Source organism: Arachis stenosperma, chromosome 2 (assembly GCF_014773155.1).
Source record: "Arachis stenosperma cultivar V10309 chromosome 2, arast.V10309.gnm1.PFL2, whole genome shotgun sequence".
In the NCBI taxonomy this organism is placed as follows: Eukaryota; Viridiplantae; Streptophyta; class Magnoliopsida; order Fabales; family Fabaceae; genus Arachis; species Arachis stenosperma.
The window spans coordinates 70,133,912-70,159,584 of NC_080378.1; the positions used below are offsets into that span (position 1 = coordinate 70,133,912).

The following is a 25,673-nucleotide window of genomic DNA, read 5'->3' on the forward strand; positions in this document are numbered from 1 at the left end:
ATGAAAACTTCAATGCTCAGCCCAAGCACACACCAAGTGGACTCCGGAAGTGGATTTTTACGTCATTTACTCATTCTTGTAAACCCTAGGTCACTAGTTCACTATAAATAGGACTTTTTGCTATTGTATCTTCATATCATGACACATTACACATTTCATAATGTATCTTCTATGGCATGAGTCTCTAAACCCCATGGTTGGGGTGAGGAGCTCGGCTGTGTCTTGAAGGATTAATGCAATTACTGCAGTTTTTTCATTCAATCACGCTTGCTTCTATTCTAAGATACCACTTGTTCTTCAACCTGATGAATGTGATGATCCGTGACACTCATCACCATTCTCACCTATGAACGTGTGTCTGACAACCACCTCCGTTCTACCTTCGTTTGAGTGTGTATCTCTTGGAATCCTTAAGCAGAATCTTCGTGGTATAAGCTAGAACCCATTGGCGGCCATTCTTGAGAATTCGAAAAGTCTAAACCTTGTCTGTGGTATTCCGAGTAGGATTCGAGGATTGAATGACTGTGACGAGCTTCAAACTCCTGAAGGCTGGGTGTTAGTGACAGACGCAAAAGAATCACTGGATTCTATTCCGACATGATCGAGAACCGACAGATGATTAGCCGTGCGGTGACAGCGTGCGTTGAACATTTTCACTGAGAGGATGGAAGGTAGCCATTGACAACGGTGAAACCCAACATACAGCTTGCCATGGAAGGAGCCTTGCGTGCATGAAGAAGAAAACAGTAGGAAAGTAGAGATTCAGAAGATATAGCATCTCCAAAACCTCAACCTGTTCTCCATTACTGCAAAACAAGTATTTATTTCATGTTCTTTTACTTTTTACAATTAAATCTGAGAATTATTGATATCCTGACTAAGAGTTACAAGATAACCATAGCTTGCTTCAAGTCGACAATCTCCGTGTGATCGACCCTTACTCACGTAAGGTATTACTTGGACGACCCAGTGCACTTGCTGGTTAGTTGTGCGGAATTGCAAAAGTGTGATTGTGATTTCATGCACCAATTTCTATGTGTCCATAAGGTGAGACTTTTGTGACTAGAAAGGGTCCGAACCACCTTGATTTGAGTTTCCCAGGGAAGAGTTTCAGTTTAGAGTTGTAGAGAAGCACATGTTGTCCTTCTTTGAAACTTCTTGGTGCCAGGTTGAGATCATGTCTCCTTTTTTCTTTTTCCTTATAAATCTTGGTGTTTTCATAGGCTTGAGACCTAAACTCTTCCAGTTCTTGCAGCTGCAAGACCCTCCTTTAACCAGCAGCAGTGTTGTCAAGGTTTAGTATCTTGAGAGCCCAAAAGGCTTTGTGCTCCAGCTCTAATGGTAAGTGACAGGCCTTTCCATACATTAATTGATATGGGGACATCCCAATTGGTGTTTTGAAGGCTGTCCTGTATGCCCAAAGAGCATCATCTAGCTTTTTTGCCCAGTCCTTTCTTGATGCCCCCACAGTCTTTTCCAAGATCCCTTTTAATTCTCTGTTAGATATCTCGGTTTGCCCACTTGTTTGGGGATGATAAGGTGTGGCGACCTTATGCTTCACCTCATACCTTAGGAGTAGGGTCTCCAATGGTCTATTGCAAAAGTGACTCCTTCCGTCACTGATGAGGGCTCGTGGGACTCCAAAGCTGGTGAAGATATTCTTTCTAAGGAAGTTTATGACCACCTTGTTATCATTTGTTGGGGTTACCACGGCCTCCACCCACTTAGATACATAGTTCACTACCACCGAGATATACTTGTTCGAATATGAGGTTGGGAATGGTCCCATGATGTCGATCCCCTACACATCGAAAAATTCGAGTTCTAAAATATATTGCTTTGGCATCTCATTTCTCTTGGGTAGATTTCCAGCCCTTTGACACTCATTGCAGCTCCTCACCAGTTCCTTGGCATCCTTGAAGATAGTGGACCAGAAGAATCCACATTGCAGTACCTTTGCTGTGGTTTTTTCTCCTCCAAAATGACCTCCATAGCTAGCACTATGACAATTCCACAAGACCTTTCGTCCCTCTTCTTCTGAAATGCACCTCCTAAGGATCCCATCTGAGCATTTTTTGAAGAGATAAGGCTCATCCCAAATGAAATATTTAGCATCATTGATGAGTTTTCTTCTTTGATGTTTGTTGATTCCAGGAGGCAAGTCACCAGCTGCCTTAAAATTGACAATACCACAAACTAGGGTGCCTTGTGAACCAACATTAACTGCTCATCTGGGAAGAACTCATTTACACTTGTATCATGTGTAGCTCCTTTCTCACAAAGGATTCTGGATAGATGATCTGCTACCTTGTTCTCCACACCCTTTTTGTCTCTAATCTCAATGTTGAATTCTTGCAACAATAAGATCCATCTGATTAGTCTTAGTTTTGACTCCTGTTTGGCAAATAGATATTTGAGTGATGTGTGATCAGTGAAAACAATAACTTTAGAGCCAATGAGGTATGATCTAAATTTGTCAAATGCAAAAATTATTGCCAGAAACTCCTTTTTGGTAGTGGTATAATTTCGTTGAGTGTCACTGAGGACCTTGCTGGCATAGTATATGACATCCACCAAGTTTTCTTTCTCTGTCCTAACACTGCCCCAATGCGAAATCAGATGCGTCACACATCAGTTCAAATGGCAAATTCCAATCAGGTGTGGTGATGATAGGAGCTGAGGATAGCTTCTTTTTCAAGTTTTCAAATGCAAGCATGCACTTCTCATCAAAGATAAATGTTGTATCAGACATAAGGAGATTGCTTAAGGGCTTGGCTATTTTTGAAAAATCTTTAATGAACCTTTTGTAGAAGCCAGTATGTCCCAAAAAGCTTCTAATTGCCTTGACATCACTTTGTGGGGGTAATTTTTCAATTAGCTCCACCTTAGCTCTCTCCACCTCAATACCATGGTTAGAAACTTTATGGCCAAGGACTATTCCATCTGTCACCATAAAGTGGCATTTTTCCCAATTCAAGACCAAATTGGTCTCTTGACATCTTTTTAACACCAAAGCAAGATGATTCAGGCAATTAGGGAAGGACTCTCTGAATACTGAGAAGTCATCCATGAAAACTTCAATGAACTTCACTATCATATCTGAGAAGATGGAAAGCATACAGCGTTGAAAAGTTGCTGGCGCATTACATAGCCCAAATGGCATGCGCCTATAGGTAAACACTCCATAAAGGCAAGTAAATGATGTTTTCTCCTGGTCTCTTGGATCAACCACTATTTAGTTATATCCTGAATAACCATCTAGAAAGCAATAGTATGCGTGTCCTGCAAGTCTTTCCAGCATCTGGTCCATGAAGGAAAGTGGGAAATGATCCTTTCTTGTGGCTTCATTGAGTTTTCTGTAATCAATACACATTCTCCATCCTGTGATAGTTCTTGTAGGGATTACCTCATTCCTTTCATTGGGTACCACAGTGATTCCTCCTTTCTTGGGGACTACTTGGATGGGGCTGACCCATGGGCTATCCGAAATTGGATAGATCACTCCTCCCTACCACAGCTTCATGACTTCCTTTTGTACCACTTCTTTCATAACTGGATTCAGCCTCCTTTGGGACTGAATGGAAGGTTTGGCATCCTCTTCCAATAGTATCTTATGCATGTATATGGCCGAACGGATTCCCTTCAAGTCAGCAAGTGTCCATCCAATGGCATCCTTATACTTTTATAAGACTTGAAGTAATGCTTCCTCCTATTCTTGGCTGAGGGCTGAATTTATGATTACTAGATAGCTTTCATTCTTTCCTAAGTATGCATATTTGAAGGTGGGTGGTAGTGCCTTTAGTTCAAGTTTGGGCGCTTCTTTCCTTTCATCCTTCCCCTCTAGTGTGCCTTGAACATGAACTTCAGCTGTTGCAGCCTCTTCGCGTGATGCTGATTCCTCTTCTTCCGTTAACTCCTCAAGTTCTTCTTCTTCAAGAGTTTCTTGCACCACAGCATCCATCGAGTCCAACCTCATACATTCTCCCAATGAGTCTTGTGGGTAACTCATGGCCTTGAACACATTAAATATTATTTTCTCCTCATGTAGTCTAAGGACAAGTTCACCCTTTTGGACATCAATGATGGCTCCGACAGTGGCTAAGAATGGTCTTCCCAAGATGATAGAGGTCTTGGCTCCTTCCTCCATGTCCAATACTACGAAGTCTGCTGGAAAGATAAAGTCTCCCACCTTCACCAACAAGTCTTCTACTATTCTGTGAGGAAACTTGAATTATCGGTTTGCTAGTTGCAGGGCCATTCTTGTTGGTTTGGCCTCCTCAATCCTCATTTTTCGCATCATTGCTAAGAACATCAGATTTATGCTAGCTCCTAGGTCACATAAGGCCTTCTCCACTGTGATTTCCCATATGATACAAGGGATTTGGAAACTCCCAGGATCCTTTAATTTCTGGGGCAATTTGTGCTGGATGATGGCACTGCATTCTTCGGTGAGTACCACGATTTCGTTGTTCTTCCAGCTTTTCTTCTTGGTCATCAACTCCTTCAAGAACTTGGCATAGAGCGGCATTTTCTCTATTGCTTCAGCAAAAGGTATATTGATCTGTAGTTTCTTGAAGATTTCCAAAAATCTTGAGAATTGGTTGTCCTCTCCCTTTTTCTTTAATTGCTGGGGATATGGGGCTTTTGAGAAGCATGGTTTCAGTACTTCTCCCTCTTGATGTGACTTAGGGGTGGAGACTTGCATTTTCTCTTGTCCCTTTTCTTTTTCATCCGAGTTCTTCTGTTGTGGTTTCTTGTAGGTCTCCCTCAATTCCTTCCCATTTCTGAGGGTGATAGCCTGACACTCCTCCCTTGGAGTTGAATTAATGTTGCTATGAATGTTGTGGCCAGGGGCTTGCTTGAATAAGTAGCCAATTTGTGTTTCAAGTTTCTTGATGGCAGCATCTTGATTCTACATATTGGATCGCACTTATTCCCGAAAAGCTTTATTGTCTTGAATTTCCTTACATATGCTTTCAAGTAGAGTCTCAATTTTGGATAGTCTATCTTCGGTTGGTGATGGTGGGTTGAGGTTAGATGGTTGGGAAGGGTGATTGGGGGTGTTGATAGGATCTCTGTGAGGGATGTTGGTGAGTTGCATTGTTGTTGGGATTTTGGGTGTGGCGTCTCTGGTCTTGGCCTTGGTCTTGTTGGTTTCCCCACCCAAAATTGGGGTGGTTTTTCCAACCAGAATTGTAAGTTTTGGAGTATGGATCATGGACCTACCTGGGTGAGTTTCCCACATAATTGGCTTGTTCCCAGTCACCTTCTTCTCCTGCATTCACTCCCTCTTGAGCTGGTAATGAAGTGATGACTACTGCAACTTGGTTTTCTTCCACCTTCTTGGTAAGATCCGCTAACTGCTTGGTGATCATCTTATTTTGAGCCAGTAGTGCATCCATGTGGTTCAGCTCCATTACTCCTCGAGTGTTGCTTCTTTCAGAAGCATAGAAGTAGTCATTCTCAGCCACAGTCTCTATGACATCTATGGCTTCTTCAATGGTCTTCTTCTTGTTTAGAGAGCCCCCTGATGAATGGTCCACAGCCTTCTTTGACTCATAGGAAAGTCCTTCATAGAAGATGTGTAGTTGAACCCATTCATTGAACATGTCTGGTGGGCACCTTCTTATTAAGTCTTTAAACCTCTCCCAAGCCTCGTAGAGAGTTTCACCATCTTATTGCCTGAAGGTTTGTACCTCAGCTCTCAGCCTGTTGATTCTTTGAGGAGGGTAGAATCTTGCCAAAAATTTGTTCACCACTTCTTCCCAATTTGTTAAGCTCTCCTTCGGAAAGGATTCTAGCCATTTAGATGCTTTGTCCCTGAGTGAAAAGGGGAACAAAAGTAGTCTATAGACATCTGGATGAACACCATTAGACTTCACAGTGTCACATATTCTCAGGAAGGTGGTTAGATGTTGATTGGGGTCTTCTTGGGCACTTCCTCCAAATGAGCAGTTGTTCTGAACAAGGGTGATGAGCTGGGGTTTCAATTCAAAGTTATTGGCATGTATGGTTGGCTTTTTTATGCTACTTCTATAATTTCCTGGGTTTGGATTGATGTAAGAGCCTAGTACTCTTCTTTCCTACCCAGCATGATTCACAGGGCCTTCTCTGGCATGGTTGTGAGCTTCTTCTTCATGGTTGTTTTCCATGTTCTCCTCCATGTTGTTTCAAAGTACTCTTCCTCTTCCTCAGCACCAACAACTCTTTTTCCTCTTGCTTCCCTCCTTAATCTAAAGAGGGTCTTCTCTGGTTTGGAATCAAAGGAAGTTGAAGCCCCGCTTCTTCTCCCTGTCATACAACTAACAGAGCATACAACAAGAAATAAATGGAGTGATTATTTTTGTTAGAGTGGCTATTAGTGTGAGTGGTGTAAATTATCAAACAGTTAGTGGGTTAGTGAGCAAAATTGTAAGTAATAACAAAGAAAAAGAAAACAGAGAGGGTAAAGGGGATAAAGGAATAAGGTAAATGAACTGAAGGTAAATGACTAGGTAAAATAAACAAACAAAAGAAAATGCTCAATCTAGTGATCTTCCAACTTAATCATTGTCGATACAAAATCAATCCCCGGCAATGGCGCCATAAACTTGATGCACGAAAACTTATCTCTCAACAGATTTTCCTTCGGCAAGTATACCGAATTGTCCTCAAGTAAAAACTCACAATAGAGTGAGGTCGAATCCCATAGGGATTGATTGGTCAAACAACTTTAGTTGGAAGAGTGTGCTTGTTGAGCTAACAGAAATTTAGTTGAGAGTTGCAGAAAATTTAAATTGCGGGAACGTAAAGTGTAAAAAGTAAAATTGTAGAATCCGAAATGGGGGTTTGAGGAAATGAGCATGAAGATAAATGGCAGAAAGTAAAGAGAATGGGTAAGATCAGAAATGGGGGATTCATTGGGCTTAGGAGATGTTACATTCTCTGGATCAACTTCATTTTCATCTCTTCCTCAATCAATGCATTCATTGATCTCCTTGGCAATCTTAGGTGATTGGATCTCAATTCCTTGGCAACCCAATCTCTCTAAACTTGAACAATTGCCCAATTCCTTGATTTAATTGCTCATGGGAAGATATGAAGTATGGTCACTGATTATACCACATGTATGTCCAAATCAAAGTGTTGGGAGGATTACATGTCACTATATCCGTCCAAACCCCAATTTGGTCCAACATGAGAAAGCATTTCTAGCATGATCTCCTCATCCCTTTTCCAAGGCTCAGAGGAGATCCAATTATAGAGAGTTTCTTTTCCAAGACAACTAACCAATTGAATTAAGATCGAAAGCTTTCTAGTAAATCAAGGGAAAAGAAAGAGGAAGAAGCATGCAAACTATAATTGATCCATCAAATTACAACAGAGCTCCCTAACCCAATAAAAGGGGGTTTAGTTGTCCATAGCTCTGGAAATGGAAAGTGATGAAGAAGAATACATTCTATAGTAACTAAAAGTGCAGAAAAGTAAATATACAAGGTGTAATTCTCCAAATTGCCAAGCTCCCTTCTAGTTCAAAACTACTCCTATATATACTACTCTTCTTGATCTTCTAGTTAGTTCTTCAAGTCTTGGATATGGGCTTTTAATCTTGTGTTGAAGCAGTTACAATCTCTAGTGGGCTCAGCTTTGTTTGCAGAAAAGTGTGAGTTAAGCATGGACGTTAGTTAGGACGTTAGTGGTGTTAACGTTAAGTGAAAATGTGGGTTTGAGAACGTTAGTGACGGTCACATTTTTCATTAACGTTCCAACCCAAAGTAATCCACGTTAACTTCAACGTTAGTGGCACTAACGTGACCACTAACGTTGCCTCTTGGTCCTTCGCAAACATTATTGGCACTTACCTTTTCCAATAACGTTGCCTTTTGCCCCCTTTCCCTACGTTAGAGTTCACGTTAGTATAACTAACGTGACTCTTAACGTGGGCATACCTAAACTTCGAGAGCGTTAGTGACACTTACCTTTATCAATAACGCTCCAAATGCCCCTCCTTCCTACGCTAGGGTTCACGTTAATTGGATTAACGTGGCCACTAACGTGGTAGTGATTGCCATTTCCAACGTCAGTGATAAAGGTGAGTGTCATTAATGGTGGCTTATCATGCTTAGCTCTACGTTACTTCTCACGTTAGTGGTCTTAACGTGACCACTAACGTGGGCACTCTTGGGTTGATCCAACGTTAGTGACAAAGGTGAGTGTCACTAACGTTGGTAGTTGATTCCTCATCCCACGTTAGAGTTCACGTTAATTAGGTTAACGTGGCTTAGTTTGTGCCTTTGTGGAACGTTAGTGGCAATCACTTTTACCACTAACATTGAAGCTTCTCTTTTCCTCCATGTTAGCTACCAGGTTAATGTAGTTAACGTGGCAACTAACGTGGGCTATGATGGATTCGAAGGCGTTATTGGTGATCACCTTTTCCATTAACGCTACAAGCTTGTCCCTGTTCCACATTAGTGGTCACGTTAATTAGATTAACGTGGCTGCTAACGTGGCTACTTCTAGCTTCCTTTGTCCTAAAATCAAGCAATTAGAGTGCATCAAAGCTTTGTTCCAAATCATGAGATTATTGATGAGCGGATAATTTATACGCTTTTTGGCACTATTTTGAGTATGTTTTCAGTATATTTTAGTTAGTTTTTAGTATATTTTTATTAGTTTTTAGTTAAAATTCACTTTTCTGGACTTTACTATGAGTTTGTGTGTTTTTCTATGATTTCAGGTATTTTCTGGCTGAAATTGAGGGTCCTGAGCAAAAATCTGATTTAGAGGCTGAAAAGGACTGCAGATGCTGTTGGATTCTGATCTCCCTACACTCGAAGTGGATTTTCTGGAGCTACAGAAGCCCAATTGGCGCGCTCTTAATGGCGTTGGAAAGTAGACATCCTGGGCTTTCCAGAAATGTATAATAGTCCATACTTTGCCCGAGATTTGATGGCCCAAACCGGCGTTGCAAATCAGCTTCAGAATTCCCAGCGTTTAACGCTGGAACTGGCATGCAAATTGGAGTTAAACGCCCAAACTGGCATAAAAGCTGGCGTTTAACTCCAGAAAGAGTCTCTACACGAAAATACTTCAATGCTCAGCCCAAGCACACACCAAGTGGGCCCGGAAGTGGATTTTTCTGTCATTTGCTCAATTCTGTAAACCCTAGGTTACTAGTTCACTATTAATAGGATCTTTTGACATTGTATCGGTACCTCATGACACTTTACACGTTTCTCATTGTATCTTCTACAGTATGAGTCTCTAAACCCCATGGTTGGGGGTGAGGAGCTCTGCTGTGTCTTGATGGATTAATGCAATTACTACTGTTTTTCATTCAATCACGCTTGCTTCTATTCTAAGATATCACTTGCTCTTAAACCTGATGAATGTGATGATCCGTGACACTCATCATCATTCTCACCTATGAACGTGTGCCTGACAACCACCTCCGTTCTACCTTAGATTGAGTAGATATCTCTTGGATTCTTTAATCAGAATCTTCGTGGTATAAGCTAGAATTGATGGCGGCATTCAAGAGAATCCGGAAGGTCTAAACCTTGTCTGTGGTATTCTGAGTAGGATTCAAGGATTGAATGACTGTGACGAGCTTCAAACTCGCGATTGTGGGGCGTTAGTGACAGACGCAAAAGAATCACTGGATTCTATTCCGACATGATCGAGAACCGACAGCTGAATAGCCGTGCCGTGACAAGGTGCGTTGAACATTTTCACTTAGAGGATGGGAGGTAGCCATTGACAACGGTGAAACCCTACATACAGCTTGCCATGGAAGGAGCCTTGCGTGCTTGAAGAAGAAGACAGTAGGAAAGCAAAGGTTCAGAAGACAGAGCATCTCCAAAACCTCAACCTATTCTCCATTACTGCAAAACAAGTACCTATTTCATGTTCTTTTGCTTTTCACAATCAATCCTGATAATTTTCGATATCCTGACTAAGAGTTACAAGATAACCATAGCTTGCTTCAAGCCGACAATCTCCGTGGGATCGACCCTTACTCACGTAAGGTATTACTTGGACGACCCAGTGCACTTGCTGGTTAGTTGTGCGGGATTGCAAAACTGTGATTGCAATTTCGTGCACCAAGTTTTTGGCGCCGTTGCCGGGGATTGTTCGAGTTTGGACAACTAACGGTTTATTTTGTTGCTTAGATTAGGACTATTTTATTTTGTTGGTTTAGAGTCTTTTATTTGAGTATAATTTCATATTTTAAGTTTGGTGTCAATTGCATGCTTTTGTTTTTCTTTTAATTTTTCGAAATTACTTGTTCTTGGTCCCTTTTTGATCTTTTAAAAATTCTAAGTTTGGTGTCTTCTTTGTGTTTTTCTTTAGGTTTTCGAAAATTCATGTTTGATTTTCTGAAAAATTTTAAGTTTGGTGTCCCTTTGTTGTTTTTATCTTTCCTCTTTTCAAAAAAATATATATACATATATATCTTGACTACTATTCACATCAATTCCCTTTTCTCCATCATGGACATAAGTGGGAATGAACAGTTCAAAAGGACTCTGGGGTCATATGCTAACCCCATTACAGCTGCATATGGGAGTAGCATCTGTATACCTCCCATCAAAGCAAGCAGCTTTGAGCTAAACCCTCAACTCATTATCATGGTGCAGCAAAATTGCCGGTATTCCGGTCTTCCACAGGAAGAACCTACTGAGTTTCTGGCACAATTCTTACAACTTACTGACACAGTACGTGATAAAGAGGTGGATCAGGATGTCTACAGATTATTACTGTTTCCATTTGCTGTAAAAGATCAAGCTAAGAGGTGGTTGAATAACCAACCTACAGTAAGCATAAAGACATGGAAACAGCTATCAGACAAATTCCTGAATCAATTTTACCCTCCAAAAAGGATGACACAACTAAGGCTGGACATCCAAGGCTTTAAACAAGAGGATAATGAATCCCTTTATAATGCCTGGGAGAGGTATAGAGGTATGCTAAGAAAATGCCCCTCTGAAATGTTTTCAGAGTGGGTACAGTTAGACATCTTCTACTATGGGCTTACAGAAAAAGCTCAGATGTCTCTAGACCACTCAGCTGGTGGATCTATACATATGAGGAAGACGATTGAGGAAGCTCAAGAGCTTATAGATACTGTTGCTAGAAATCAACATTTGTACTCTAGCAATGAATCCTCTACACAAAAGGAAGTTATGGCATTAGCCACTGATCCTAATCCTCAAGGACAGATGGTTGAGCTTAATCAACAATTACACCTGATAATAAAACAGTTAGCAGAATTTAAAAAAATGCTCCAAGAGACTAGAATTGCTAACAAGGACATAGAATTACAGTTGAATCAGGCAAAACAGCAGCTGTCTAAACAGATAACAGAAGAATGCCAAGCAGTTCAACTGAGGAGTGGGAAGACATTGAATAACATTGCTCAAAGTAGCAAAAAGTCAATAAAGGAACAATTGACAGAGGATAGCCAAACCACTATCCAAAATTCCTCTGAGGACAGTGAGAGCCCAGAGAGGAATACTATTGGCGTTCAAACGCCAGAAAAGGAGGGAAGCTGGCGTTAAACGCTCATTCCCTGCCCAGTTCTGGCGTTCAAACGCCAGAAAAGGGGGAAAAGTTGGCGTTAAACGCCCATTTTCCACCCAATCCTGGCGTTCAAACGCAAAAGGGGAACCAGACACCTGAGAGTGCTGATAGTAACCCCTCTAAAAAGGCTTCTCCAACCACTTATGTAAGGAATAAACATGCAGCAACCAAGGTTGAAGAATATAAAGCCAAGATGCCTTATCCTCAGAAACTCCGCCAAGCGGAGCAGGATAAGCAATTTGCCCGCTTTGCAGACTACCTAAGGACTCTTGAAATAAAGATTCCGTTTGCAGAGGCACTTGAGCAAATACCTTCTTATGCTAAGTTCATGAAAGAGATCTTAAGTCATAAGAAGGATTGGAGAGAAACTGAAAAAGTATTTCTCACTGAAGAATGCAGTGCAGTCATTCTGAAAAGCTTACCAGAAAAGCTTCAAGATCCAGGAAGCTTTATGATACCATGCACATTAGAAGGTGCTTGCACCAAGATAGCCCTGTGTGATCTTGGAGCAAGCATCAATCTAATACCTGCATCTACTATCAGAAAGCTTGGGTTGACTGAAGAAGTCAAACCAACCCGGATATGCCTCCAACTTGCTGATGGCTCCATTAAATATCCATCAGGCATAATTGAGGACATGATTGTCAAGGTTGGGCCATTTGCCTTTCCAACTGACTTTGTAGTGCTGGAAATGGAGGAGCACAAGAGTGCAACTCTCATTCTAGGAAGACCTTTCCTAGCAACTGGACGAACTCTCATTGATGTACAAAAAGGGGAAGTAACCCTGAGAGTCAATGAGGATGAGTTCAAGTTGAATGCTGTAAAAGCTATGCAGCATCCAGACACACCAAATAACTGCATGGGCGCTGACATTATTGACTCTTTAGTGGAAGAGGTCAATATGACTGAAAGTTTAGAATCAGAGCTTGAGGACATCTTCAAGGATACTCAGCCTGATCAGGAAGAGCCAGAGGAAACAAAAGAGTTTTTGAAAATTCCTCAGGAGGAGGATAAGCCTCTGATGAGCGGATAATTTGTATACTTTTTGGCATTGTTTTTAGTATGTTTTTGATATGATATAGTTAGTTTTTAGTATATTTTTATTAGTTTTTAATTAAAATTCACTTTTCTGGACTTTACTATGAGTTTGTGTGTTTTTCTGTGATTTCAGGTATTTTCTGGCTGAAATTGAGGGACCTGAGCAAAAATCTGATCCAGAGACTCAAAAGGACTGCAGATGCTGTTGGATTCTGACCTCCCTGCACTCGAAGTTGATTTTCTGGAGCTGCAGAAGCCTAATTGGCGCGCTCTCAACGGCGTTGGAAAGTAGACATCCTGGGCTTTCCAGCAATATATAATAGTCCATACTTTGCCCAAGATTTGATGGCCCAAATCGGCGTTCAAAGTCACCTCAAGGAATCCCAGCGTTAAACGCTGGAACTGGCACCCAAATGGGAGTTAAACGCCCAAACTGGCACCAAAGCTGGCGTTTAACTCCAAGAAGAGTCTCTACACGAAATTGCTTCATTGCTCAGCCCAAGCACACACCAAGTGGGCCCGGAAGAGGATTTTTATGTCATTTACTCATTTCTGTACACCCTAGGCTACTAGTTTCTTATAAGTAGGACCTTTTACTATTGTATAGAAATCTTTTGATCATGTTTTGATGATTGAACCCTCTTTGGGAGGCTGGCCATTCGGCCATGCCTAGACCTTGTTCTTATGTATTTTCAACGGTGGAGTTTCTACACACCATAGATTAAGGTGTGGAGCTCTGCTGTACCTCGAGTATTAATGCAATTACTATTGTTCTTTCATTCAAATTCCGCTTGTTCTTTATCCAAGATATCACTTGTTCTTCAACATGATGAAGGTGATGATTGACGCCCATCACCATTCTCACCTATGAACAAGGTGACTGACAACCATTCTTGTTCTACAAGCATCTGAGGCTTAGTGAATATCTCTTGGATTCCTGATTGCACGATGCATGGTTGATCGCCTGACAACCGAGTGCTCGCCTGACAAACGAGCCAACCATTCCGTGAGATCAGAGTCTTCGTGGTATAGGCAAGAACTGATGGCAGCATTCAAGAGAATCCAGAAGGTCTAACCTTGTCTGTGGTATTCTGAGTAGGATTCAATGATTGAATGACTGTGACGTGCTTCAAACCTGTAACCTACTGGGCGTTAGTGACAGACGCAAAAGAGTTATTCTATTCCGGTAGGGGAGGGAACCACACCGGTGATTGGCAGCACTGTGACAGAGTGTGTGCATTAGCTTTCACTGCGAGGATGGGAGGTAGCTGCTGACAACAGTGAGACCCTATACGAGCTTGCCATGGAAAGGAGCAAGAAGGGTTGGATGAAGACAGTAGGAAAGCAGAGAGACGGAAGGGAAGGCATCTTCATGCGCTTATCTGAAGTTCCTACCAATGAATTACATAAGTATCACTATCTTTATCTTTTATGTTATTTTCGTTCATCACCATATATATCTGAGTTTGCCTAACTAAGATTTACAAGATGACCATAGCTTGCTTCAATACTAACAATCTCCGTGGGATCGACCCTTACTCACGTAAGGTTTATTACTTGGACGACCCAGTGCACTTGCTGGTTAGTTGTGCGAAGTTGTGTAATGCCATGGTATTGGGCGCACCAAAGTTTTTGGAGCCATTACCAGGGATTATGAGAGTTGTGAAAAAGTATAGTTCACAATTTCGCGCACCAAGTTTTTGGCGCCGTTGCCGGGGATTGTTCTAGTTTTGAGCAAGCCTTTGGTAACATCAGTGCCAAGATCCGGCAACAACATCAAATTTTTGGTGTTATTGCCCGGGATTGTTCAGGCTGGACAACTGACGGTTCATCTTGTTGCTTAGATTAGGTATTTTTTTTTTCGAAATTCTTGAAGATGAATTCTAGAGTTTCATGATGATTTGTTGAAATCTGGCTGGCTGAGAAGCCATGTCTAATCTGATTGGACCGAGGTTTCAACTTATCACCACAAGAGCTTGTTGATTTCGTATCAATCTTGCTCTTGGAGCAGTGATCCGCTAAGATTTGGCTGACCTTTGGTCATATCTAGTGTTTTGGACCGAAGCTTTCTTTGGAAGCTTGGCTGGCTGTGAAGCCATGTCTAATTCCTGGACCGGAGTCTTAGACTAGCATTGCACTGATTCCTGGAATTCTCATTAAGAATTTTGATACCTTCTTTTTCCACTTAATTTTCGAAAAACACAAAAAAATTAAAAAAAATTAAAAAAATCATAAAATTCAAAAATATTTCTTGTTTGAGTCTAGTGTCTCATCCTAAGTTTGGTGTCAAATTACATGCATTCATATGTCTTAGTGATCTTCAGAATGTTCTTGATGATTCACTTGCTCTGATCTTTGAATTCTATTGACTTGAGTATTTTGTGTGTCTCATATGCATTTTCAGTTCATTAGTGTCAGTAGTATACAAACTGCTAAGTTTGGTGTCTTGCATGCATTGTTATTTGATTCTTGTTGCATTTTGATTATTAAAAAATCCAAAAATATTTTTAATTTGTGTCTTTTCAAGTCAATGATACAAGGGATTGAAGATTCAGAACACACTGCAGAGGAATTATACAGAAAAAGCTGAGCATTCAAAAATGCCCAGTGAAGAAGGCAGACTGGCGTTTAAACGCCAGCCAGGGCACCTGGTTGGGCGTTTAACGCCCAAAGAGGTAGCATTTTGGGCGTTAAACGCCAGAATGTATACCATTCTGGGCGTTTAACGCCAGGATGGTGCTAGGGGGAAGATTTTGTTTTCAAAATCAATTTTTTTCAAGTTTTCAAAGTTTTTCAAAATCAAATCTTTTTCAAATCATATCTTTTCAATCAATTGTTTTCAAAATCAATTTCTTTCCTTTTTCAAAGATACTTACTAACAATCAATGATTTGATTGAACATTTTTTGCCTTTTCTGTTGAGGAAGGTTTTATGTTTGAATCATATCTTTTCTTGTTAGGCAAGTCATTAATTTTAAAATCATATCTTTTCAAATTATTTTCAAATCATATCTTTTCAAATTGTTTCCAAATCATAACTTCTCAATCACATCTTTTTAAAACCATAACTTTTCAATCAAATCTTTTTAACCTCATCTTTTTCAAAAGAGTTTTCAATCAAATCTTTTTAATTTCTAATTTCAAAATCTTTTTCAAAAATCACTTGATTACTCTTCCTCTTTCAATTTTCGAAAATTATCAATCAAATTTTCAAAATGTTTTCAAAATCTTTTAATTGAATTTTCGAAAATTCTCTTCCCTCCTTCTCACATCCTTCTATTTATGAAGTACCACTCCTTCTTAATGCACAATTCGAACCTTATCTAATTAAAGTTCGAATTATTCTTCTCCTTCTTCTTTCTATTTCTCTTTTCCTCTGACACTTCAAGGAATCTCTATACTGTGACATAGAGGATTCCACATTTTCTTTTTCTCTTCTCTTTCATATGAGCAGGAGCAGAGACAAAGGCATTCTTGTTGAAGCTGATCCTGAACCCGAAAGGACCTTGAAGAGAAAGCTAAGAGAAGCCAAAGCACAACTCTCTTTAGAGGACCTGACCGAATTCTTCAAAGAAGAAGAACCCATGGCAGCCGAAAACAACAACAATGCCAACAATGCAAGGAAGGTGCTGGGTGACTTTACTGCACCTACTCCCGACTTCTATGGGAGAAGCATCTCTATCCCTGCCATTGGAGCAAACAACTTTGAGCTTAAGCCTCAATTAGTTTCTCTAATGCAACAGAATTGCAAGTTCCATGGACTTCCAATGGAAGATCCTCATCAGTTTTTAGCTGAATTCTTGCAAATCTGTGACACAGTCAAGACTAATGGGGTTAACCCTGAGGTCTATAGACTGATGCTATTCCCTTTTGCTGTAAGAGACAGAGCTAGAATATGGTTGGATTCTCAACCTAAAGAAAGCCTGGACTCTTGGGAAAAGCTAGTCAATGCCTTCTTGGCAAAGTTCTTTCCACCACAAAGATGGAGTAAGCTTAGAGTGGAAGTCCAAACCTTCAGACAGAAGGATGGAGAGTCCCTCTATGAAGCTTGGGAAAGATACAAACAATTAATCAGAAGATGTCCTTCAGACATGCTTTCTGAATGGAGCATCATAGGTATTTTCTATGATGGTCTCTCTGAACTATCTAAGATGTCCTTGGATAGCTCTGCTGGAGGATCTCTTCATCTGAAGAAGATGCCTGCAGAAGCTCAAGAATTGATTGAAATGGTTGCAAATAACCAATTCATGTACACTTCTGAAAGGAATCCTGTGAACAATGGGACTAGTCAGAAGAAAGGAGTTCTTGAGATTGACACTCTGAATGCCATATTGGCTCAGAACAAGATATTGACTCAACAAGTCAATTTGATTTCTCAAAGTCTGTCTGGAATGCAAAATACACCAAACAGTACTAAGGATGCTTCATCTGAGGAAGAAGCTTATGATCCTGAGAACCCTTCCATGGAAGAGGTGAATTACCTAGGAGATCCCTATGGAAATACCTACAATTCTTCATGGAGAAATCACCCAAATCTCTCATGGAAGAATCAAGAGAGACCTCAACAAGGTTTCAATAACAATAATGGTGGAAGAAACAGGTTTAGCAATGGCAAGCCTTTTCCATCATCTTCTCAGCAACAGACAGAGAGTTCTAAGCAGAATACGTCTGACTTAGCAACAATGGTCTCTGATCTAATAAAGACCACTCAAAGTTTCATGAATGAAACAAGGTCCTCCATCAGAAATTTGGAAGGACAAGTGGGTCAGCTGAGCAAGAAGGTTACTGAACTCCCTCCTAGTACTCTCCCAAGTAATACAGAAGAAAATCCAAAAGGAGAGTGCAAGGCCATCAACATGGCCGAATATGGAGAGGAAAGAGAGGAAGAAGACGCCACTGAGAAAGACCCCAGTGGGCGTGCACCACTCTCCTCTGAGTTCCTCAATGAAGAACAATGGGAATATGGGGCTCAAAATGAGACCATAGAGATTCCATTGGACTTACTTCTGCCATTCATGAGCTCTGATGAGTATTCTTCCTCTGAAGAGGATGAGTATGTCACTGAAGAGCAAGTTGCTAAATACCTTGGAGCAATCATGAAACTAAATGACAAGTTATTTGGAAATGAGACTTGGGAGGATGAACCTCCCTTGCTCACCAAAGAACTGGATGACTTGTCTAGGCAGAAACTGCCTCAAAAGAGGCAGGATCCTGGGAAGTTTTCTATACCTTGTACCATAGGCACCATGACCTTCAAGAAGGCCTTGTGTGACTTAGGGTCAAGTGTGAACCTCATGCCCCTCTCTGTAATGGAGAAATTAGGGATCCTTGAGGTGCAAGCTGCAAGAATCTCATTAGAAATGGCAGACAATTCAAGAAAACAAGCTCATGGACTTGTAGAGAATGTTTTGGTGAAGATTGAAGACCATTACATTCCTACTGATTTCATAGTCCTAGAGACTGGGAAGTGCATGGATGAATCCATCATCCTTGGCAGACCCTTCCTAGCCACAGCAAAGGCTGTGATTGATGTTGATAGAGGAGAATTGATCATTCAAGTGAATGAAGAATCCTATGTGTTTAAGGCCCAAGGATATCCCTCTGTCATCATGGAGAGGAAGCATGAAGAGCTCCTCTCAAAACAGAGCCAAACAGAGCCCCCACAGTCAAACTATAAGTTTGGTGTTGGGAGGCTACAACCAAACTCTAAGTTTGGTGTTGAAACCCCACATTCAAACTCTAAGTTTGGTGTTGGGAGGTTTCAACACGGTTCTGAGCATTTCTGAGGCTCCATGAGAGCCCTCTGTCAAGCTAATGACATTAAAGAAGCGCTTGTTGGGAGGCAACCCAATGTTTTATAATTAATTATTTTCTTTTGTTATTTTATCTTTTTTTTGTAGGTTGATGATCATAAGAAGTCACAAAAACAATGAAAAAAGCAAAAACAGAATGAAAAACAGGAAGAAAAACAGCACACCCTGGAGGAGAAGAAACTGGCGTTCAAACGCCAGTAATGCTAGCTGTTGGGCGTTTAACGCCCAGTCTGGCACCATTCTGGGCGTTTAACGCCAGAAAGGGGCACCAGACTGGCGTTAAACGCCAGTAAAGGGTAAGAACCTGGCGTTAAACGCCAGGAATGGGCACCAGCCCGGCGTTTAACGCCAGAAATGGCTCAAAACGTGATTTTGAGCAACATTTGGTGCAGGGATGACTTTTCCTTGACACTACAGGATCTGTGGACCCCACAGGACCCTACCATCACTCTCTCTCTTCTTCCCCCATTCACCAATCACCTCAACACCTCTTTCCCAAAAACCCCTCACCTATCAAATCCCATCTTTCTCTTCACCACTCACATCCATCCTTCATAAAACCCCACCAACCTCACCCTTCAAATTCAAACCACTTTCCCTCCTAAACCCACCCATAATGGCCGAACACACCACCATCTCCCTTCTTCCTCATTTCTTCTTCTTCTACTCTCTTCTTTCCTCTTTTGCTCGAGGACGAGCAAACATTTTAAGTTTGGTGTGGTAAAAGCGTTGCTTTTTGTTTTTCCATAACCATTTATGGCATCCAAGGCCGGAGAAACCTCTAAAAAGAGGAAAGGGAAGGCAAAAGCTTCCACCTCCGAGTCATGGGAGATGGATAGATTCCTCTCAAGGGTGCATCAAGACCACTTCTATGAAGTTGTGGCCTTGAAGAAGGTGATCTCCGAGGTCCCCTTTTCACTCAAAAAGGGTGAATATCCAGAGATCCGCCATGAGATCCGAAGAAGAGGTTGGGAAGTTCTTACCAACCCCATTCAACAAGTCGGAATCTTGATGGTTCAAGAGTTCTATGCCAATGCATGGATCACAAAGAACCATGACCAAAGTGTGAACCCGAATCCAAAGAACTATCTCACTATGGTTCGGGGGAAATACTTGGATTTTAGTCCGGAGAGTGTGAGGGTGGCGTTCAACTTGCCTATGATGCAAGGAGATGAGCATCCTTACACTAGAAGGGTCAACTTTGATCAAAGGTTGGACCAAGTCCTCACAACCATATGTGAAGAGGGCGCACAATGGAAGCAAGATTCAAGAGGAAAGCCGGTCCAATTGAGAAGGCATGACCTCAAGCCCGTGGCTAGAGGATGGTTAGAGTTCATACAACGCTCAATCATCCCCACTAGCAACCGGTCCGAAGTTACCATAGACCGGGCCATCATGATCCATAGTATCATGATTGGAGAAGAAATAGAGGTTCATGAGGTTATAGCCCAAGAACTCTATAAGGTGGCGGACAAGACCTCCACCTTGGCAAGGTTAGCCTTTCCTCATCTCATTTGTCACCTCTGTTATTCAGTTGGAGTTGACATAGAGGGAGACATTCCCATTGATGAGGACAAGCCCATCACCAAGAAAAGGATGGAGTACACAAGAGATCTCACTCATCATGAGATCCCTGAGATTCCTCAAGGGATGAATTTTCCTCCACAAAACTATTGGGAGCAACTAAACACCTCCCTAGGAGAACTAAGTTCCAACATGGGACAACTGAGGGTGGAGCATCAAGAACACTCCATCATCCTTCATGAAATTAGAGAAGACCAAAGAATCATGAGGGAGGAGCAACAAAGACAAGGAAGAGACATTGAGGAGCTCAAGCACTCCATAGGATCTTCAAGAGCAAGAAAGAGCCGCCATCACTAAGGTGGACCCGTTCCTTGATTTCCTTGTTCTTTATTCTTCTGTTTTTCGAATTTTAATGCTTATGTTTATCCATGTTTGTGTCTTATGATCATTAGTGTCTTAGTGTCTATGCCTTAAAGTTATGAATGTCCTATGAATCCATCACCTTTCTTCAATAAAAACGTGCCTAATTGATAAAAGAAAGAATTGCATGAATTTTGAATTTTATAATAGTTTAATTATTTTGATGTGGTGGCAATATTTTTGTTCTCTGAATGTATGCTTAAACAGTGCATATGTCTTTTGAATTTGTGGTTCATGAATGTTGGCTCTTGAAAGAATGATGAAAAAGGAGACATGTTACTGAGGATCTGAAAAATCAATAAAATGATTCTTGAAGCAAGAAAAAGCATTTCAAAAAAAAACGAAAAAAAAAACGAAAAAAAAAAGAAAGGAATAAGAGTTGTGATCCAAGGCAATAAGAGTGTGCTTAAGAACCCTGGACACCTCTAATTGGGGACTTTAGCAAAGCTGAGTCACAATCTGAAAAGGTTCACCCAATTATGTGTCTGTGGCATGTATGTATCCGGTGGTAATACTGGAAGACAGAGTGCTTTGGGCCACAGCCAAGACTCAATAAATAGCTATGTTCAAGAATCATCATACTTTACTAAGAGAATCATTAACACTATCTGGATTCTAAGTTCCTAAAGAAGCCAACCATTCTGGATTTCAAAGGATAGAGTGAGATGCCAAAACTGTTCGGAGGCAAAAAGTTAAAAGCCCCGCTCATCTGATTAATACTGATCTTCACAGATGTTTTTGGAATTCATTGCATATTCTCTTCTTTTTCTCTTATTTGATTTTCAGTTGCTTGAGGACAAGCAACAATTTAAGTTTGGTGTTGTGATGAGCGGATAATTTGTATACTTTTTGGCATTGTTTTTAGTATGTTTTTGATATGATATAGTTAGTTTTTAGTATATTTTTATTAGTTTTTAATTAAAATTCACTTTTCTGGACTTTACTATGAGTTTGTGTGTTTTTCTGTGATTTCAGGTATTTTCTGGCTGAAATTGAGGGACCTGAGCAAAAATCTGATCCAGAGACTCAAAAGGACTGCAGATGCTGTTGGATTCTGACCTCCCTGCACTCGAAGTGGATTTTCTGGAGCTACAGAAGCCCAATTGCCGCGCTCTCAATGGCGTTGGAAAGTAGACATCCTGGGCTTTCCAGCAATATATAATAGTCCATACTTTGCCCAAGATTTGATGGCCCAAACCGGCGTTCAAAGTCACCTCAAGGAATCCCAGCGTTAAACGCTGGAACTGGCACCCAAATGGGAGTTAAACGCCCAAACTGGCACCAAAGCTGGCGTTTAACTCCAAGAAGAGTCTCTACACGAAATTGCTTCATTGCTCAGCCCAAGCACACACCAAGTGGGCCCGGAAGAGGATTTTTATGTCATTTACTCATTTCTGTACACCCTAGGCTACTAGTTTCTTATAAGTAGGACCTTTTACTATTGTATAGAAATATTTTGATCATGTTTTGATGATTGAACCCTCTTTGGGAGGCTGGCCATTCGGCCATGCCTAGACCTTGTTCTTATGTATTTTCAACGGTGGAGTTTCTACACACCATAGATTAAGGTGTGGAGCTCTGCTGTACCTCGAGTATTAATGCAATTACTATTGTTCTTTCATTCAAATTCCGCTTGTTCTTTATCCAAGATATCACTTGTTCTTCAACATGATGAAGGTGATGATTGACGCCCATCACCATTCTCACCTATGAACAAGGTGACTGACAACCATTCTTGTTCTACAAGCATCTGAGGCTTAGTGAATATCTCTTGGATTCCTGATTGCACGATGCATGGTTGATCGCCTGACAACCGAGTGCTCGCCTGACAAACGAGCCAACCATTCCGTGAGATCAGAGTCTTCGTGGTATAGGCAAGAACTGATGGCAGCATTCAAGAGAATCCGGAAGGTCTAACCTTGTCTGTGGTATTCTGAGTAGGATTCAATGATTGAATGACTGTGACGTGCTTCAAACCTGTAACCTACTGGGCGTTAGTGACAGACGCAAAAGAGTTATTCTATTCCGGTAGGGGAGGGAACCACACCGGTGATTGGCAGCACTGTGACAGAGTGTGTGCATTAGCTTTCACTGCGAGGATGGGAGGTAGCTGCTGACAACAGTGAGACCCTATACGAGCTTGCCATGGAAAGGAGCAAGAAGGGTTGGATGAAGACAGTAGGAAAGCAGAGAGACGGAAGGGAAGGCATCTTCATGCGCTTATCTGAAGTTCCTACCAATGAATTACATAAGTATCACTATCTTTATCTTTTATGTTATTTTCGTTCATCACCATATATATCTGAGTTTGCCTGACTAAGATTTACAAGATGACCATAGCTTGCTTCAATACTAACAATCTCCGTGGGATCGACCCTTACTCACGTAAGGTTTATTACTTGGACGACCCAGTGCACTTGCTGGTTAGTTGTGCGAAGTTGTGTAATGCCATGGTATTGGGCGCACCAAAGTTTTTGGAGCCATTACCAGGGATTATGAGAGTTGTGAAAAAGTATAGTTCACAATTTCGCGCACCAGCCTCCCAAACCTGAACTCAAACCACTACCACCATCCCTAAAGTATGCATTTCTGGGAGAAGGTGACACTTTTCCAGTGATTATAAGCTCTGCTTTAAATCCACAGGAAGAAGAAGCATTGATTCAAGTGCTAAGGACACACAAGACAGCTCTTGGGTGGTCCATAAGTGATCTTAAGGGCATTAGCCCAGCAAGATGCATGCACAAGATCCTATTGGAGGATAATGCCAAACCAGTGGTCCAACCACAAAGGCGGCTAAATCCAGCCATGAAGGAGGTGGTGCAGAAAGAGGTCACTAAATTACTAGAGGCTGGGATTATTTATCCTATTTCTGATAGCCCCTGGGTGAGCCCTGTCCAAGTTGTCCCTAAGAAGGGAGGCATGACAGTGGTTCATAATGAAAAAAATGAACTGGTCCCTACAAGAACAATCACAGGGTGGCGCATGTGTATTGACTACAGAAGGCTCAATACAGCCACCAGAAAGGATCATTTTCCTTTACCATTCATAGACCAAATGTTAGAAAGACTAGCTGGTCATGATTATTACTGCTTTTTGGATGGCTATTCAGGCTACAACCAAATTGCAGTAGACCCTCAGGACCAAGAGAAAACAGCATTCACCTGCCCTTCTGGCGTGTTTGCCTACAGGAGGATGCCTTTTGGTATGTGCAATGCACCTGCAACCTTTCAGAGATGCATGCTATCCATCTTCTCTAATATGGTGGAGAAATTCCAGGAAGTCTTCATGGATGACTTCTCAGTATATGGAGACTCATTCAGCTCCTGTCTTAACCACTTAGCACTTGTCTTGAAAAGGTGCCAAGAGACTAACCTGGTTTTAAACTGGAAGAAATGTCACTTTATGGTGACTGAAGGAATTGTCCTTGGGCACAAAATTTCAAGCAGGGGAATAGAGGTGGATAAGGCAAAGGTGGAGGTAATTGAAAAATTACCACCACCTGCCAATGTTAAGGCAATCAGAAGCTTTCTAGGGCATGCAGAATTCTACAGAAGGTTTATAAAGAATTTTTCGAAAATTGCAAAACCTCTAAGTAACCTGCTGGCTGCTGACACACCATTTGTGTTTGACACACAGTGTTTGCAGGCATTTGAGACCCTGAAAGCTAAGCTGGTTACAGCACCAGTCATCTCTGCACCAGACTGGACATTACCATTCGAATTAATGTGTGATGCCAGTGACCATGCCATTGGTGCAGTGTTGGGACAGAGGCATAACAAGCTTCTGCACGTCATTTATTATGCCAGCCGTGTTCTAAATGACGCACAGAAGAATTACACAACCATAGAAAAAGAGTTACTTGCAGTGGTCTATGCCATTGACAAATTTAGATCTTATTTAGTAGGATCAAAGGTGATTGTGTACACTGACGATGCTGCTCTTAAGTACTTACTCACAAAGCAGGATTCAAAACCCAGGCTCATAAGATGGGTGTTGCTTCTGCAAGAGTTTGATATAGAAATAAGAGACAGAAAAGGGACAGAGAACCAAGTAGCTGATCATCTGTCCCGAATAGAACCAGTAGCTGGGGCGTCCCTCCCTTCTACTGAGATCTCTGAGACCTTCCCAGATGAGCAACTCTTTGCCATTCAGGAAGCTCCATAGTTTGCAGATATTGCAAATTATAAAGCTGTGAGGTTCATACCCCAGGAGTACAGCAGAGTGCAAAGAAAGAAATTAATTTCAGATGCCAAGTACTACCTATGGGATGAACCATATCTCTTCAAGAGATGTGCAGACGGAATAATCCGCAGATGTGTACCCAGAGAGGAAGCACAAAGAATCCTGTGGCATTGCCATGGATCACAATATGGAGGACACTTTGGAGGTGAGCGAACAGCAACCAAGGTCCTCCAATGCGGATTCTACTGGCCTACTCTCTATAGAGATGCCCGAGAGTTTGTGCGTAACTGTGACAGTTGCCAAAGAGCTGGTAACTTGCCTCATGGTTACGCCATGCCTCAGCAAGGGATCTTAGAGATTGAATTGTTTGATGTATGGGGAATTGACTTCATGGGTCCCTTCCCACCATCATACTCAAACACTTATATTCTAGTGGCAGTAGACTATGTATCTAAATGGGTGGAAGCAATTGCCACACCCAATAATGATACCAAGACCGTGCTGAAATTCCTCCAGAAACACATCTTCAGCAGGTTTGGTGTTCCCAGAGTACTGATCAGTGATGGAGGCACCCATTTCTGCAATAAACAACAGTACTCTGCTATGGTTAGATATGGAATTAGCCACAAAGTAGCAACTCCGTATCACCCACAAACAAATGGGCAAGCTGAGGTCTCTAACAGAGAGCTCAAAAGAATCCTGGAACGGACTGTTATTGCCCGTAGAAAGGATTGGGCAAAGAGCTTGGATGATGCTCTGTGGGCATACAAAACAGCATACAAGACTCCTATAGGAACCTCTCCATACCAACTGGTATACGGGAAGGCCTGCCATCTGCCTGTGGAATTGGAACATAAAGCCTACTGGGCAACCAGATTCCTAAACATGGATGCTAAGTTAGCTGGTGAAAAAAGATTGCTCCAGCTAAATGAGCTAGAGGAATTCAGACTCAATGCCTTTGAAAATGCAAAAATTTATAAGGAAAAGGCAAAGAAGTGGCATGACAAGAAATTGTCATCCAGAGTATTTGAGCCAGGACAAAAGGTCCTGCTCTTCAACTCTAGGCTCAGATTGTTCCCAGGGAAGCTTAAGTCCCGCTGGATGTAACATCCCTTCCAGCAAAATACCTTGC

At 41.5% G+C, this 25,673-nt stretch overlaps 1 protein-coding gene across 1 annotated transcript; it reads right to left on the reverse strand.

The window, feature by feature from the left end:
• Window positions 1–1,270: 1,270 nt before the first annotated feature.
• Window positions 1,271–4,147, reverse strand: LOC130962987 (uncharacterized). Its single transcript, XM_057889135.1, has 5 exons — window positions 3,743–4,147; window positions 2,215–2,394; window positions 1,901–2,173; window positions 1,569–1,801; window positions 1,271–1,409 (listed from the first exon to the last, which is right to left on the reverse strand). The coding sequence occupies exons 1-5, from the start codon at window positions 4,145–4,147 to the stop codon at window positions 1,271–1,273; spliced, it is 1,230 nt and encodes a 409-aa protein (XP_057745118.1).
• Between the last annotated feature and the right edge of the window lie 21,526 nt (window positions 4,148–25,673).